The 10,846-nt window shown below is 45.3% G+C and overlaps 1 protein-coding gene across 1 annotated transcript in view; it reads left to right on the forward strand.

Moving 5' to 3' along the window:
• The first annotated feature begins 573 nt into the window (after positions 1–573).
• Positions 574–10,846, forward strand: part of CASQ2 (calsequestrin 2) — a 65,670-nt gene continuing 55,397 nt past the window's right edge. The window contains exon 1 of the mRNA XM_019661451.1: positions 574–996. Within this exon, the coding sequence (XP_019516996.1) occupies positions 763–996 (234 nt within the window). The 5' untranslated portion in view covers positions 574–762. The remainder of the gene's footprint in view (positions 997–10,846) is intronic.

Here is a 10,846-nt window from a genome sequence, read left to right on the forward strand (position 1 = left end):
TGTGGGCATGGCAAGTGACGAGCCAGGGCCGGGCTTCTAGACAGAGGACAGGAGGCAGGAAAGGCAGGACGTGAGGTCCACTTCAGGGCTCCCCTTTATTCCCATGTCTGCAGTGAGCAGACAGGGGGTGGACGAGCTGTCCCCAGGAAGCGACAGGCTGAATTACCTCCCTAGACAATAGAACGATTCACTCATGTCTGAGTGGCACTGTGGATGCCCTAACATCTCCATTTGCTGATTGGTGCCACAGTCCCATCTCTCTCCTCTCATTTTCTCCTCCTCCCTCTAAGTTCATGTCTCTCCTTTGACCTTCCTAGCCACCTTATTTCATATGCACACATCCTCCTCCGTCTCCTCCCTCTCCACCCCTCTGATGGACCATATCAGCGAATCCCTCAACAGTGGCATATCAAACTTTTTAATTCAGTGCATGATTTATTTTTAGCCTGAAACAAGTGTATCCTAAAAATGGAGTTCCTGATGAGACAGAGGCTGAGCAGAGCTATGCGAGGTATCTGGGGCTTGCTGCCCGGCCTAGCTCTCAGTCTACACATGCCTGTGTGTGTGTGAGAGCCTCCGCTCTCTTCTCCTGAGCCCGTGACTACAGTAGCTCAACCCCCAAGAGGCAAAGAGTCAGTTTGGGGGGCCCAGGAAAGGCAGGAGAGTCAAAGTCAGCCTCCCTGCTCCCCTCCCAACAAGTCCCTTAAGAGTCTCCCCTCCTCATTCCTGAACTTTGGAAAAGAAAACTCAAACGTTTCCCAGATGAAGAGGACTCACCTGTTTGTCGTGGGGGTCTACCTGCTGTCCTCCTGCAGGGCTGAAGAGGGGTTAAACTTCCCCACGTACGATGGCAAGGACCGCGTAGTGAGTCTCACTGACAAGAACTTTAAGCAGATTTTGAAGAAATACGACTTGCTCTGCCTCTACTACCACGAGCCTGTGTCTTCAGATAAAGTCGCGCAGAAACAGTTCCAGCTAAAGGAAATTGTGCTGGAGGTAAGCAGGGGGGGCCGTGCTGAGCATGTGCCCAGATGAGCCTGGCCTGGCTAGTGGGTGGGTCGTGGGCAGGTGGGCACAGACAACCTGTCCTGAAATCTTGCTGCATTCCAGTCTTGGGGGGATATTCGTGTTGCAAAGCTGGGATGTGTAGACATCAAGGGTGGGCCCAGACTCTGCAAATAGGGACAATGGAGCATGTCGTACAATGCATAGGTCTGACTTAAAGTCTGTCACCTGGTGGTTCTCTTGACTTTTCAAGGGCGGGAGCCCCAAGACACTGTTTTTCTGAAAGAATGCGAAAACTATCATTACAAAGACTGGTTGACATGAAATTCTGGGATTATTGGGGGGTTTCATCGTGTGTGCTAATCCCCCACTCTGAAGTCTCCCTATGATCCTAGACGGGGAGGAGTCGTGTCACCTTGCCTCCCTTCGTGGGTCAGGTGGGGAACATCACTGAGCAATGTTCTTATCTTGTGGTTTGGTTTCAGTCAACACTACACAGTGTGCAGATGGGACGATCTCAGCTGCACACTCACTAATGGGAATCTTTATTTTTTTAATTTTCCTCAGAAAGTTTTTGGTGTGAGTTTAGGGTAAGTGCTGAAGTCAGTTCTTATTTTATCTGCATTACGTGGCCCATTTGTAAACCTGGCGCTGGGGCCCATTCTCGAGTCCTGCGCGAGTGCCCTCGGAGCTCTTCCTGGGGCCCCTCCTGAAAGGTTTCAGGTCATTTACACTCAGGAGCACCTGCGAGTGCCAGCAATCCTCGTAGTCACCAAGATCCTTTGTCAGTCCCAATGCCCAGCCCAGGCACAAATCTGTGGAAAGGGCTATTTGAGAATTATAGCAGCATATTAAGCAGCACCATCGGAGAGCTCCACTTCATCAAATACTTCAACAGAGTTATATCAAACCCATGTGGATCTGAATTTTCAAAACAAAAAAGACTGTAATAAAATCCAGGAAAACCATCCCAAATACATCAACATAGCTTCGATCATTTAAAAAGCACCTCAGAATCCTATATGTCTCCAGGTCATCCTAAACGCTTATTGTCAGAGGGTTTACCTATGGCAGTGTGGTCATTACAGAGAACTCGAGTTAACAAAAAGCTAAGAGTTTTTCAAGGAACCACCACTACCACTGTATTTTCCATCAGGCTCCATCCCGATGGCTGAATGGGGAAGTTCGGTTCCCTCTGTCAGTTGGAAGCAGAGACAAAGTGGGGACAGTTCTTAGGTCTTTGCAGCAAATGCATGGGAAAATCGCAGGCTGAAAAAACCAGGATATCCAGCATAGCTGCTGCTTAGCCCGTGAAACCCTCATTCACATTATTGCCTCCATCTCAAACTGCCCTACTCAATTATTGAGAGATAGTTTTATGAAAAATTTAACTGAAGGCAGAAGGATGCTACTGTATATGCTTATCACTGTCCAGTTAGCCTAGATCTAAAAAAAAAAAAATGCCAGTGCAGGTAATAACTCCCATTTCTGATTCCCTATTATATTCACACACACACACACACACACACACGCTCCCCCAAGGATATATATCCCCCAAAGACTAATTCTGGGCTCCCAGCAAAATCATGAGAAGGGACATTCCCTTGAGCTCACTATCCCTTTCAGACACCTTTGATTTAAGAGTGTGCCCGGCAGACACTGACGAGGGGGCAGTTTGGCACAGGAGGTAGGCGATGCCCGACAGACAAGCCGGAGTGGGTGTCATGGGTGGCGAAAGAGCACAGAACTTGAAGTCAGGAGATCTGGATGTATATTATACTAGATTATGATAAAAACCATCATACATGCTTAGAGATGATTAAATCATAATAATGAACATTTATTGAATGCTTATTGTGTGCAGGGACTGTTGTAAGCACTTTGTATAAGTTAGCTGGTTTAATCCTTACCTCATTTCTATGACGTAAGTACAGTTACTATCCCCATTTTGCATACAGGGAAACTGAGGCACAGAGAGGTTAAGTTGCCCAAGGTGAATTCACTAATGCAGGCGAAGGAAGTCTTAGCCTACACTGCTGGGATCAGTGAGACCGTGTACAAGACGCTACTGGACCCTCTGTTTAGGAGTATTTCAAGAGCCCACAGGCCTGGGGCTGATGATGCCAGCTGTCTCACCGTCAGGGCTGGGACGCACATAACACTGGAGGCACTACTGATGCAAATGTCCAGACCAGGGAGGAGGCTGGGTGTCTTTAGTGAAGGTGGTTCGGACCAGGGGTGGGCTTTGGTTGGGATACTTGTCAGGTGCGGCCTGTTCCTCAGAGCCCAGGACAAAAATGTCTCCAGGAAACTCATGGGTGGGAAGAGAGGGTAGATGTGAGCCTATATGTGGTCCTCATGGTGAAAACAACTTCTGTGGACCCCAAATCTGCACTCAGGAAAACATGCTGCCCGTTCCAGGACTGTGCTGTCGGGCATGGAAGGAGAACAGTTCCCAGCAGATGTCCACCAGGCAGAGAGGTCTCCATCATGGGCAGACGGCTCAGGGAGAGCTGGGCTCCTTTCCTCTGAGGAGTATCGATAGGTGGCTTGTGACATTGTTGATCGTAATGCACACAGACACATACATGCACAAATGGAACAATATTTAAAAATATTGATCCCAACCAATGAAATTGATTTCTCTCTCCGATGAGGAATTGCCACCTCCAGGTTAGAAAATCTGAGGGGTTTTTAGGGGTTAGAAGGTTAGGGATTCGAAGTTTATAACGTGTCACCTAAGGGTTATCCCATTCTAATAAAAATCCAAAGATGCTATGGTCAGTTGTGTATATTTTGTCTGCTACTCTAAGGGATGGCAGTGAAAAGACCCAGAAATAGCCCCATCCATAGGGCCAGGAGGTCACTAGCTGACTCAGGGTCTTGGAATGGCATTCAATTGGCCCTACATCTGTCACTCTAGGTTGGGCCTTGGGGTGGATGATGCGGGAACATGAGACATCCAGGTGGCTCACAGCCTAACATGGAAGACACACAGACAAGAAGCTACGGTGTGATGGGGGCATTCTAATAGCACAGCAACTTACAAGGTCCTCTGGGAGTGCAGAGAAAAGAGGGAGAGATGTGAAGGGTGTGACAAGGAAGAACTGGTTTGTGAAAATAAGTGTAATTCACCAGGCAAATAAGCAAATGTGGGGGATGGGATCTCAAGAGCAAAGATTTTGATAGCTGTCAGATATTTTCCTACCCCATTAGCTTTTTCCTAAAATTCACCATGAGGGCCTCATTCCTTTAGGATAGGATTTTTATCCCTACTTAGTCAAGCCTCTTTGGGAGAGGTAGTTCTTGAAGAGGTTGCCAGTCATTTACACCTCCCTCTGGCCAAGTGTGAGTTCTGTGCGAGAGCAGAGCTGATGAGGGGAAGAGTATAAGGCCACTGGAAGCTTAAGCAGAAAAGGGGCGCGTAAAATGACACCTGGAGGCGCCAGACTCAAGCTTTGCTTTCCATGTGACTGGAGCCTAGCTCTGGAGGGCTCAGGGTTGGTGCACGCTGCATGGTTCTACACAGATGTTCTGTAAATGCTTGTTGAATGAATGAATGAAGTGTTAAGACTCTTGATATCCCCACCTTCATCTCTCTCTCTCTGATCTCCAAGGCTTCGCTGAGTCTGTCTGTTCAGGCAACCTCATCAATACCATGTATTCATTAGCTCCTTCCACATTTTCAGCCATAGTGCAATCTCTCTTCCTTTGAGAAGTGCTTCCAGTCTCCTAACTTACTCTTTCTTTCCTGGAGACATATGTTGGAGCTCTCCCTCTAGAGCTGGAAGACCCCTGAGGGCAACCTGAATTCGAAGCAAATTTGGTAATAGGGAAAGTGAAAATTCACAAACAAATGGAATCAAGTTCATATGGGCAAGGGCCAAAAAGCTGCTTGAGTCAAAAACACCGCAGAAGGAATGAATGGAACGTGTGACGATGATGCGGAAGGATACTCTGATGTCAGGAGTCTGAGCTGGCTGTGCATGGACAGTATGGCGTCACCTTATGTGTTCCCGAGCTCGCTGGAAATGGTGTCATTGTCCTGCCAAACACCTAAGCCACGTATGGGGAAGTCACTTACTTCTTCCTCTTCCCCCTCCTGCCTTCACACAGATCTTATCCCTGAGCCCATGGCCTTTCTCCTCCACGCCATTCCACGCCTAGGAAACCAGCATTCCAATCAGAAAAAGAAGGAAGAAAATGATAAGAGCTTTTTCCTAGTGAGCTTCACGCTTATACAGAAACTATTTTATGACCACTTTAGCATCTCTAGAAGGAAAGGAGAAAGGAGACATGCACGGGCCTCAGTTTTAGGATCTCTGGGCACTTTATATCATATTTCACGTTCAACGCTGATGCTGTTAACTGTGTACGTGTGTTTTGTGGGAGCAACTAAATAGGCTGAACTGTAACCAAAACAGTTGTCCCCCACCCTTATTCTTGGTTTCACTTTCCATGATTTCAGTTACCCGAGGTCAATCACAGTCCAAAAATATTAAATGGAAAATTCCAGAAATAAACAATTCATAACTTTTAAATCGCTCACCACTCTGCATAGCATGATGAAATCTCACGCTGTCCCGCTCCATCGCGCCCCGGCTGTGGGTCATCCCTTTGTCCATTGTACCCACATTGTGTGTGCTCCCCGTAGGTTAGTGACGTAGCGCCGTCTTGGCTATCAGATCTATTGCCATGGTATCATGGTGCTTGTGTTCAAGTAACCCTGATTTTACTTAATAATGGCCCCAAAGCCACTCACATAATTTTTGTTACACTATATTATTATAATTGTTCTAATTTATTCTTAGTTATTATTGTTAATCTCTTATAAATTAAACTTTATTATAGGTGTCTAGGTATAGGAAAAATAGTGTATATATAGGGTTTGGTACTATCCATAGTGTCAGGCATCCACTGGGGGTCTTGGAATGTCTGCCCTGTGGATAAGAGGGGACGACTGTATACATTTATTGGATTAGGAGAAACTATGGGGTATTTTCTCAGGCAGGTTAGTGAGTGTTTTAGAAATGAAAATAAGTATTGTGAATCCCTGAATAGAAATATTAATTCATCAAATATCCATTGGTTTTAGCAGACTCTCTGTAATCTTAGCATACATAAATGAATGCAAGAGTCAATGAATGGAGGATGAATAAGCAGTGCTTTCCACATTATGAACAGTAAAAATTGGTTTATTTGTTTAGGGTGAACTAGGTCCCCTGGACTGGTAGGCAGCCTGGGGTCTTGGCACAGATATGGGAACATCATCTTGGTAGTTGCACGCCAGGAAGACCTGTAGCTCCTGTTGGTTTTCAACAAGGCCTCAGCTAGGGTGGGAGGTCCACGGCTGCCCCTCAGTATCCTCTCCATGGGGCCTCCTGCTCTTCCTGCTAAAGGATGCCCCACTTTATCTCCCCACCTCAAAGCTGCTGCCATCCACACAGGACCCATCTGGCAGCTTTCTCCCAAGCCCTCTTGGATCTTAAATGGCAGGGTCATTGTGTAACAATTATTGGAAATGGCCTGTCTGCCAGCAGGAAGGGTTATTGTTAAGACCAGTGTTTCAGTGTGATAAACAGATTATTTTCCAATAATTTTTAGATGGTGATTCTAGCACAGATTATCCACTAGGCCTGATGGTGGGGAGGGAGGCTGGTCCCATCATTTAAGACAGAATTAAAAATCAGAATCCTGGGCAATGTAGGCTGGGCTCTGCTGCTATTTAAATAAGTCTCTTGATGACACTGCCCTCAGTCTGCCAAGAACCCCACTAGACTGAACCCCCTTCTATATTCAGGTCTCAGTCCTTCTGGTACACCAGGGAAAATATCTTTGGCTGGGAGTGACACAGTCTGAAGAAGACTGCAATGGGCCCAGCGTCATTGGCATGACTCCTATGTGCACTGTACGAGCGTGGCCATCCTTGTACACCCAGCCCCAGGAGAGGGAGCAGCGCATGAGAAAAGCAGACAGCTGGAGGCCGGAGTGCCTGAGCGTCAACTTCTCTTACACGTACACTTGGATCCAGGGCAAGTCACGGATATGCACCTCATTTTACTCTTCTAATAAATCAATTGCATAGTTTCTATCTCAGTGAGTTAAAAAAAATAAACGAAAGCAGGTAAATAAGAATTACTTGTAAAATTATAAGAAGCCGTACACATACTAGCTATTATTATTTTGTTATGCAGGTGACTATTTAGAAAATTAGTTGATGTAGAATGCTTAAATGAGTGCTGAAAGATAGCCAGTGCTTTTCAAATGCTAAGTCCCTTCACCTGTCACTGGAAATTTAGAACATGCTCTTGGCCACTTGCAATAGTTCCCAACTTTGGCTGCTTGTTGGAATCACTTAAGGAGTTTTTAAAAGTACTGGTAACTGGATCTCATCCCCCCCAGATATTAATCGATTGGTTATGGGGTAAGGGATGATATCCAGATACTACACTTTTTCAAAGCTCCCAGGGTTATTCTAAGGTGCAGCCGAGTCTGTGGACCACTTGAGCCTTGATGCTTAAAATGTGGACCCCAGAACAGTGACAAGGGCATCCCTGGGTGCTCATTACATTTAAACAGGACCCCCTGATGATTTATAGGAACCTTAGTTTGCAAAGCACTGTATTGGTCTCTTGGGATGGAGAATTTTTCCAGATGACCGGAATCATGTTGCACGTGCTTGGCCTGTGGTCTGTTGATTCTTCTGAATGATGCTGGACCTGTCAGCATACCCCTGACGTGGAGAACTCTTAAGTTGGTTCTGGGGCTGCAGGTATTTAGGTCTAGGATTTACCTTCAGAAAGAGAGTAAAAACATTTATTTGGTTGCTGTGTTGCTTTGCCCTTTCCCCCCAAAGAAATGCCAAAACTGAGAACCCTGGATATATGAATATGGAATACTAAGATGTTTACATGTTTAAAGGGAAACTATGGGAAAGCTTCTAAAAGCAGACTGGTGTTTTATAAAGTGAAACTAAGTCTTGTGAACACCCAAATGGAAATATTCATCCTCTGATTCATTCATCAAATATTCATGCACTGCTTACTTACAAAATGCAAATGACCTAGCCCCTGATATATAAGATGTTCTCTTATTGATGATAAGAACTCACATCCTTTAGTTCTATACTTAAATGTCACCATATCAAAGAAGTTATCTCCCTAAATTTTTACTATTCTGCTCAATTCTTTAAAAAAAAAAATTTAGCACCCATATAGATCACACTCCCTAAGCTCTCCTTTTTTTTATCCTCTCTGTCCTAGTCTATGTGTCCCCATATCACTTGGCTGATGTATTGCATATTTCCTGACACCCCTATAGAATGTAAAATCCACAGAGACAAAGACTTTGTTCTCTTCATTGCTGTACCCCAGCACCTAGATCAGTGTCTGACTCACAGTGGGCACTCAACAGTGTTTGTTGAATGAATGTTGAATGAACAGAAGAGAAGGAAAAGAAGGGAAATAGCATTTATTACAATCCTACCATATACCATGTGCAATATGTGCACCTTATATATGTTATTTTATTCTATTCTTACAATGTATTCTCACATTACATGCAAAAAATGATCCTACAAAGTTAAGTAGACATCGCTGAAAGTCACAGAGCTATAAAATGGCAAGAACATGAAGTAGGATTTGAATTCACATCTATTTGGTTCCAAATGTCATGTTCCTTCCACTGTTCCAAGGGACAGCTGAACAGGTTTGTGACCTGTTTGCAAGCAGTGCCAACTTACAAAAGGACGAGTGTCTTTGGTTTGTATTCTGGATTTTCACCTACACTTGAGCCATGTTTAATGGTACAGCTGGACTATGTGTTGAACTGAAATAACCAGTGAGAGGAAAGGGGCTGCTAATGCTTAGCACCTACGTGGTATTTAACAAATACTTGCTGGACGGATGGATGGATGGATGGATGGATGGATGGATGGATGGATGGATGAAAAAGGACAGCAAGGAATTATAGTTACATTGCCTATATTGGAAATACATTTCTCCTCGATCTCTTTTTTAAATTAAATTAATTTTTTAAAAAAAGAATTGAGCAGAACAGTAAAAATTTAGGCTGACTCAGTCAGATTCAGGGACCTGCTTGTCATCCTTGCTTAAACCCACTGATATATGGGTATAACCGATTTTTTTTTAACCATGGGACTCTCAGTCCAAAATACAGCATGGGCAGAACCCTCTGGGTGCTACAAGGCTGACCCTGCCTTCAGACCTATTTATCTTTGGCAATTGTCCCAGCAGTTGCACTTCTAACCCACAAGAGAGGACAGCAAAAGTGAAGTTTCTGGAGTCAAGTAAATCTACAGATAGATGGATGTGGGAACACCAGGCAGAGAATAGCAACACACACGGATTAGGGTATTTCTTCCAACTGTTCACTGCCCCAAGATGGCCTTCTCTAAACTCGCACCTGCTGCACTCTGAAAGGCCCGATGAGGTCAGGCTTATTTTGGTTTGGCTTTAAGAGTGAATCCTCACCCAGAGTCAGTGCTCAATCACTCTTAAACTGCGATCTCCTTCCTGCCCCAGGGCCGGGCAGCTCTTGGACAAGTTTGCTGTGTACGTCTCAGTAATAAAACTGGTGCTTGGGGTGAGGTGGTGAAAAGACACGAAGGGCTGCTGCAAGAGTATGGACTGAGTTGACTACAGGTAAGTTCTCCCTTCCACATACAGAATATAGGGAAATACAGATTTTAAGAAATGGCAAATACGCTGTTGATTTGGAACATTTTAGACCATTGCAACCATCTTCTGTCATTGCTGTCACCCAAAAAAAGCCCTCAATAATACTCAGGCCCAAATAAGATGGCTCGTCATTGTATCCCTGAGATAGGCCTCCTTTCAAAGTTATAAATTTTTAAATGGAGACATAAAATGCCACAAAAGTCACCACTATAAAATTACTATTAGACTGTAAAGCAGTGAAACAAAAAGTATGAAAATCTGTCAGAATCACAAGGTTTTTGTTTGAAAGCAGCAGCCTTACTCTATTGTAATTTCAGCTTCCCTGGTTGGCACGGAGGATTTTTGTATAATTAACAGCTTAGCCTTCGCATCTGAAATGACTTGTTCCACCAAGAAAGCCAGCCCTTCCAAGTACTGAGTCTGTACAACACAGCCCCTGAGGGTCCCTTGTCTATAAACTGGATGTGGTCTTATTCAGATAGGCTGTTTCTGTTTGGACAGCCATGCAGGAAAACGGCCAGTGCGCCATCTTGCAGTGTGCTGGGCTGAGCTGGGCAGGCCAGAGCTGTTTCTGAGTGCCCAGAACCTGTTCCAGAGTGCCTGCCTGCCTGCTGCTTGGTGCCCCATGCCAGGCAGTCCTCTCCTCACCATCTGCTGCATGCCTGGCAAGGAAGTGGGCCAACAGGTACTCCTTCACATGCTCACCTGCCTCTATCTTACAGTGACACACACAGCTACCCTGGCTCAGGACACCAAATGCATGTGACCTGCTCCGTGTCTCACAGCTGATAAGTAGCAGAGCCAAGATTTGGCCCCAGGTCCCTTGAAGGCTTAAGTGTAGGGAGTTGAATGTAAAGAATGAGAACTTGGGCTCTGGAGCCAGAGTGTCAGAATTGGAATTCTGGCTGCGTCACCCGATTGACTGATGAAGGAAATGAGAGCATCCCCCCAGACTCAAAGGAAAACGTGAATACAACACATAAATAGTGACTAGTCCACAACATTGCCTGGCAGCGTAGTTACACCTATCTGGGTTTGAGTCCTTGCACCCTCAAGTCCTTGCACTAGCCGCATGATCGCAGGCAGGTCGCTTAACTCCTCAAGGCTGAGTGCCTTCCTGTGTAAAATAGAAACCACAAGGG

This window comes from Hipposideros armiger, unplaced genomic scaffold (genome assembly GCF_001890085.2).
Source record: "Hipposideros armiger isolate ML-2016 unplaced genomic scaffold, ASM189008v1 scaffold_349, whole genome shotgun sequence".
In the NCBI taxonomy this organism is placed as follows: domain Eukaryota; kingdom Metazoa; phylum Chordata; class Mammalia; order Chiroptera; family Hipposideridae; genus Hipposideros; species Hipposideros armiger.